The sequence below is a fragment of the Cyphomyrmex costatus genome, unplaced genomic scaffold (assembly GCF_001594065.2).
Source record: "Cyphomyrmex costatus isolate MS0001 unplaced genomic scaffold, Ccosl1.0 scaffold85, whole genome shotgun sequence".
Taxonomy (NCBI): domain Eukaryota; kingdom Metazoa; phylum Arthropoda; class Insecta; order Hymenoptera; family Formicidae; genus Cyphomyrmex; species Cyphomyrmex costatus.
This window is the reverse complement of record NW_017280430.1, coordinates 332,377-339,526: the sequence shown is the minus strand read 5'-3', so window position 1 is coordinate 339,526 and position 7,150 is coordinate 332,377. Positions and strand designations below refer to the sequence as shown.

General features: G+C 37.8%; 1 protein-coding gene across 1 annotated transcript in view; it reads right to left on the bottom strand.

The window, feature by feature from the left end:
• Cad87A (cadherin 87A) overlaps window positions 1-6,635 on the bottom strand; it is a 243,425-nt gene extending 236,790 nt beyond the window's left edge. The window contains exons 1-2 of the mRNA XM_018549672.1: window positions 6,618-6,635; window positions 2,913-3,056 (exon numbers count right to left, since the gene is read on the bottom strand). Of these exons, the coding sequence (XP_018405174.1) occupies window positions 2,913-2,953 (41 nt within the window). The 5' untranslated portion in view covers window positions 2,954-3,056; window positions 6,618-6,635. The remainder of the gene's footprint in view (window positions 1-2,912; window positions 3,057-6,617) is intronic.
• Between the last annotated feature and the right edge of the window lie 515 nt (window positions 6,636-7,150).

Below are 7,150 nucleotides of genomic sequence, written 5' to 3'. Positions count from 1 at the left end.
CATTTTTAAAAAATTATTAAAAAATGATTATTAAGCGCATATGTCATTAAAAATTATAGAGAACTCTTCGTATCGTCAAAAAGAAGTAGAAATTATCATCAGAACTATTGTATCTAAAAATTAATTTTTCAAAAATTTTTAATTTTTTTTTTATTATTGAAAAAATTTTTTTACATATCAGAAACTCTAGACAGTCGCAAATTGAAGCTATTAAGCCGCTCAGAACTATTCCACCTCGAAATTCGATAAAAAGTTAGCACCCCATTTTTAAAAAATGTAAAAAAAATGTTTATTGAGCGGAACTCTTGTTATTAACTATAGGGAACTCTTCGTCTCGTCAAAAGGAAGTAGGAACTCTAATCAGAACTCCTGAGTACTATAGTTGGGGTGCTAACTTAAGATACCCAGTTTCTTTATAAATTATGGATAAAATGCATTTTGAAAGTTTGCTTCTCATATATACAAGCACAATGAAAAAATCTCCTTTTTCGGCAATATATTATAGAAATATCTACAAAACTAATTCAGATTGGGACAATCATGTAAATCGTTAAACACAGAAGAACGGAAAGGTAATTATGAGAACGAGGATACCTTATACCGTTTCTCGTTACATTATTTCAAAAGTTAACGCGCACGATGCTCTCCAAACGGCAGCCGTATATGTACACAATGCTGCACCGAGAGACCGCACGGCGATCTCGGTTCATTATCGCGACTGCTCGCGAGGCGAACTTAGACCGCGAGTTCCATAATTGCTCTCTGTGAAGTGTTACATCCGCGTGCGCGCGAAAACAAACCGAATTGAGCAAGGCGTTCGTGACCGGCGAAAGTTTGCATTAATGATATTACACCCCGTGTGCTCGTGTAAACAAGATTCTGTCGAGTGGTATATAGGTGCGCGTTTTCAAAAGGTGGTCTTTCACGAGATTAAACTGCACGATCAGAGAGATCGGGTAAGACTCGGCATCGCGAAAGGTAAAATTGCACGCGTAATATCACGGGTCTTTTGGCTGGGTTGCAATAATAACACACTGCGATAACGATAAACGATGAAAAAAAAAACAATAAAAACGATAAAACGGGCTATTACGTGAAAAATAATTATAACGCACGGCGCTATGTAATAATCATATTATACCGTTTGCGTACATAAAAAAATTCATATCGGTATAAAATGAGATATTGGATTTATTATATTTGTATAACTAGCAACAATCCAGATATTATTTAACAATCACTGTTAACGTCAAACTCTTCGAATGTATAATATTTCAGTTATTGATCATTTTGTAATATAAACACACAAATGTGGAGGAAATTATATTTCTTTTTCATCTAACTCAACGTTGTGTCAGTGAAATTTTCCTATACACACGTGCAATATTTCACTATATACATATATATATATATATATATGTGTATTGTATATAGTTGTTGGAATATATATTTTCTCTTCTTTTCAATTCGCAAAATTAAATAGTATATAAATATTAATATGTAGGTTACGACTCGGAAACCGACTACACAATGAGTAAAATTAGTTAATGTGGATTTAGAGCGCGATTTTCAGTACTGAATTTATATTATTTGAACAACTATAAAAGTGGAAAGACTAAGTATGTCTAAAAATAATACAAATGTTAATACATTTACTTTTCTACAATAGATTTAATTTATTAACCTAATTTAATATATATATAAGTCAAATAACTGATAAGCTCAAAATAAATTTTAACGAGAGAATCAAATGATCATTATTAATTTAATTTTCGATATTGGACATTTTTAGAACTAATGTTAAACTGAAATCTACTGATGAGGTAAAATTCATTTTATAAAATTAAATAAAAGAAAAACCTTTATCTATTTAGTTGTATAAAACATAGTTCATCGAAAAGCCCCATTTTCATATATTTTCAATCGTTAATAATTCGGTAGCTATTTCAAAATATTGATACTAGAATAGATTTAATACAGTCGTTTTATTTATTTAAGTAGAAATTGCGGTCAGCAGTAAATTTGAAAAAACTTTCTAGATTTACAGTGGCAAAATCATAACTCACAGATTACATTTGGCTCAAAATTTATAATAAATCTATCTTGTATCCATATATCTCTCTCTCTCTCTCTCTCTCTTTCTATCTCAAAAATATAACCTTAGGTCATCCTCATCTCTGACACAGAAAAAATACAGAATTTCAAAATTATATTTTGACGATCGAAGAATATGATTTTAATATTCTAAGCTTACAATACTAATTTAGATAATTTTCTAGAAAGAAGAAAAAACGAAGAAAGAGAGAGAGAGAGAGAGAGAGAGAAGGATACAACTGACTTATTACGTCAATTATGACTGTTCAATGTATATGTTACATATATAGAGAATATAATTGTTCTTTCGTATAAATAATGAATTTCGTATAAAAAGTAATCGCGCAAATAAAAGATGAAAAACGTATTGAATGTAATTGTATTGATCGAGATGTATAACGGAGGTAAATAAATAGATATATTCGAAGGTTGAAGAAAGCAAAGATGCTGTGTGCAAAAAGTAACGAGCAACAAACCTAAAAGTAATCACAAAAATAGAAAGGAAAATAAATCTGAAAATGATAGCTTATAACTTATCTATTCTCCTTTCTTTCCTCTCTCCCGGATACCTTCTATCTATATTTTTTTCTGTCAATCGTTCGTCTTGCTTATTTTTTTCCTTCATTTTCTCTTTCACTCTCAAGAACTAAATCCCAGACGACTTTTCTAATTAGAATGCAGAAAATAAGAGCGAGCAACTAAAACGACCTCACGTTGGGACCCGAGCCTTGTACGGTCGGAGTCACGTTCACCGTGAATCACATGTAAAATGCGGCCCTGATACCGTCTCGCTTTGCGATAAAGGAAAAGGGACTCACCGAGCGGCGGCGACGGCTCGTTCCGCGTGCCTGCCCGTCATCCTCGAAGAATCCTGGGCCAGTCGTGCTGCGTGGGAAGACTCACGACGACGAGCAGATCACTCCATGCCAGGCACCCCGTGCGACGGCGACGCGCACACCAACCTTCGAAGCAGAAGACGTTTTTCTCTCGAGCGGGACGAAACGAAACGTACCCGCCGATCGCGCGCGAATTCCGAACGTCACACGTCGCGTCGGCGGCGACGACTTTCGCTTGAACGGTCGGAAGTTAGCCGCGACCGCACGCCAAGTTTCGCGCGGAATTCAAACCCAAACTTCGCTCGCCCCGCGACGTCACGCTTCGCACAGAGATTTATAACGGATTCTGACCACGAGCAGTTTTGTCAAATCAAAAGGGTGGAGGAAAGAATATGCTGTCTCATTCAAGCTTATTACTATCTTGTTCATTCTGACTTACTGAAGTTGACAAAAATGACGGGCCGATCAAAAGTTTGTCACCTTGTGATCGAACTTCGGGCATTTTCCAGCAAGAATACACTACAACACAGTGAATCATTTCATCCTTGTTTAACGTTGGCAAACAAGGATGTAATGATTCACTGGCGTTCAGGAGACTCAACAGTTAAGTGAGCGCCGCTATTAACGTAATATTCTTTTGAAGATAAAAGTCTACTTGAATGATTTAGGAAATGTATTCTTACTAGAAAATATCCTCTTATAGAGAAGGGTGTGTTATAGAATCCCAGTTCCTGCATGATGGACACATTCAGAGGACAGGCTAGAACGTACATCTTAAAATGAGATGAAAATTATAGAAGTGAACAAATTATAATTTCACTGGTCGTCAACACCTAGTAAATCTGATAAAATTAACTTACTTTTATACTTCACTTGGTTTCAGAATACACAATCAACAGACTCGACAGTTGTGAGCGTTTGCTGTTATTGAAATGTTTTCTTAGATCATCCAATCAGGCCTTTAGATCTAGAAGAAGAATATACAAATAGCAGCGAGCGTTCATTCAACTGTTGAGTCTCGCTAAGGTCCTGGGAACTCATTTCATCTACTCGTCGCTCCGATAGTTAACTTGAGACGTGATCTGGCCATATTGTCTCCTCTCACTACAAAGAAAGAGCCAATAAACAATAAGAAGAACTGTTGAGTCTGTTAAATGCGTCCATTCTCACGTGGGGAGATTCCCAATTGTCCACATTGCCATTTAGCTAATTTAATATAAAATTTAGTGGTATGTTGGAACATTTCTGGGCACCGACTAAAATAAATAGATCTGTTCCAATTGGAGTTATGCGCATCTGAAACCTTCTCTTCACGTACCATATATTTCCATTTCTTTTTTCTTTTCTTCGAGAAAAGATATCGATTTTTCGCGATAAAATACTAATCAATTCGTTTGTTTTTTCCGCCATTCCTCAATTTAGAATTTAGATCAAAGAGATATAACTATACCCAGCTCAATTGATCATATAATACATCAGACACGCACGAGGGAAGACAATATGGCGCCCGATTAAGAAAGTAAAGAAATTACACTCTGATCGTGTTACTTGCTTTCGATTACGTTCTTAAAAGATCGAGTCAATTAAACGAAGACTTCGTGCACTTTGATTTACTGGATTCGTTACATGTGCGAAGGTAGGCGTTCGCAATTACGTTCCCTCCATTTGTCGCATCCAAACGACCATAATTGCACGCACATGTTCGTTAATCTTTACTGGCTCGGAGTAATTAATAATTAATCATTCCAGTTTGTGGGCGTAATTAGCCGGAATTTAATCGACTATACGGATAAACTGATTCGTTACGTGAGACATCAAAGTAACTAATAACGGATATCAAATATTATTCATCCGTAAATACTTTCGGAAAAATATAAAAAATGATATCATTAACTACGCGACCAAACAGATTTCGCCACGTAAATAAAACATTTATTTCATGAATCCGATAAAGAGAAACAATTCTATCGGCGTTCTGTAACATACTTTTCGCATTTGATGTATTGAAAAAAAAAAGTATCCTTTCTAGTAATTATTAACAAGCAATTACGTCTTGTACGGCTCCATAAGAAAAATCTTGTCGATATGTGCAGCCAATGAAAGAGTTTCCGCAATATTTACATTGTTAGATTGAAAGATTAGATCGACAACAGTGTACCAAAAATAATTGCTTTTTCCATCAAACATAATCTCAAACACAACCTCAAAAACAATATTTCCTATACTGAAAGAAATATTAAATTTAAATAAATATTCGTTGCATATTTCTAAGTTAATATTTACTAAATATAAACATATATTTATAGTTTTTAAAAAGCCGCTTTTTTCAAAATCGTAGAAAAAAATAAAATTATTTTCTTTCCGAAAAGAAGTAATTTTTTCAATGAATTTTTCTATTTTTAAAAGAGAAACCGAAAAAATCCGCGGAAAAATTGGAAGAAAACCTATCAAAGTTTTAAAATTAATACATTTATTTATGTGTTACATAAATTAAAATTTATTTGATACAAGAATACATTAATTTTATTAACTACCATTTTTCGAGTACATATTTGTTCCTATAAGTAAACGTTTACTTATGTTAGTACTATTTAAAGAAATATGTAGGAAGATTAAGTAAATTTTCTTTTCAGTGCATTGGCCGTGTTCAGCAGAATGTTTATTTTGCAACTGTTGGAAGTTTTCTTCGCGTTCATTGAATTGTACTTTTAGATCTAAAAGAACAGTTCTATTATCTCAACGCAGAAAACTTTCAGCAATTGCAAAATAAACATTCTACTGAAAGCGGTCATTTACTTTCTACTGACGAATGTCCTTATCGTGGATAAAATTAAATTCACGACATTTAAATCGAAAATCTCACCAGTTCAATATTATAATTGTAATATAAAGGTATATAAAAAATCCGATTTATAAATTAGTATATTCTCTAACTTTTCATAATTTGAATAACCATTCGTCAAGACTAAGCATCAAATATCAACTTGATATCAAATACCGTCAGCATATACAAGCATAGGGAAACGACAAAAATTATCTAACAATTCTATCTCGTAATGCTATTCAAGACTGATTACAACGCGTCTTTCAAATAGCAAGCGAATCACCTGAATAACGTAAACAGAAGCCGGCAACCGGAGATGATTTTTGTCCTGTCCCGAACAACGTAGAACGACAACCTGATGACGTAGGAACGAGGCGAGCGAGAAAGGAAAGGGGACGGCGTGCTCTTTCCTTGAACTCTCGGATGCGAATTCCGCACGCGACTGGCACTGATCGCGAGTAGGAGAGGATCACCGGCAGGAAAAGAAAAAAAACGATCACGAACTCTCTCGCGCGCGCGCGCGCGCGCGTTCAATTTGCATGCAGACGATGCGCGTAACCGGCAACTTCACGCGACAGCGGGAGTACACTGGACGCAGCCGGCAACTTCAAGGCGGTGCGTGTTTTCAAACGTCTGGCGAGACGAGACACGCGCGCGTACGCACGTCCACCTCTCTCAGTTCCTTTCTTTTCGACGTAACGCGAGGATAATGCGGAAGGACGCGCGTCTTACGGGAGATATACACTCCTGACCACGCGACCTGTCACCGCGAGCCAAGTGCGTGCCCGGGGCAGCGCGAGGTATGCGTCGTGCTGCGCGCGTATGCGTGCGCGCGCGCGTGTGTCACATAGGCCGGCCCTTACCAAGGATGGCACCGGCAAAGACGTTAATTCCTGGAGCGACTCCGAGACGAGAGTGCGATCGCGAGCGTATACGCTGCTCCAAGCCCCGCTCGGGCGACCGACCGACCGAACGAACGACCGACCGACCAACCCGACCGTACCCGTGAAAGGCGACTGTGACTTTACTCACTCCAACTACTCCAAGCGCCGCAATCCGTCGCGGGAGTGGGGGCAGCTCCGTTTTGCTCGCGCTCGTCTACAAGGCGCAAGCGCGGGCACTCCTTCCCCTCCCGCCCCGCCAACTTCGCCAGCTAGCGCGCCCGGCGAGAGCAGCTCGTAGGATTGGTGGGGACGAGGACCGGCGGCAACTTCGGGAATCACCGGTGTTCCTCGCCAGGCGACGCCACCGCATGGACGCGCTTAGCATAGCCATGGCCGCGTCGCGTCGTCACGTTGATAATGAATTACATACCAATATACATGCAGAAGCGTATCTGTACATTTTCGATATTCGGCAATACCCGAAGCTTTCAAGAGCGACCGAGTAGAATCGA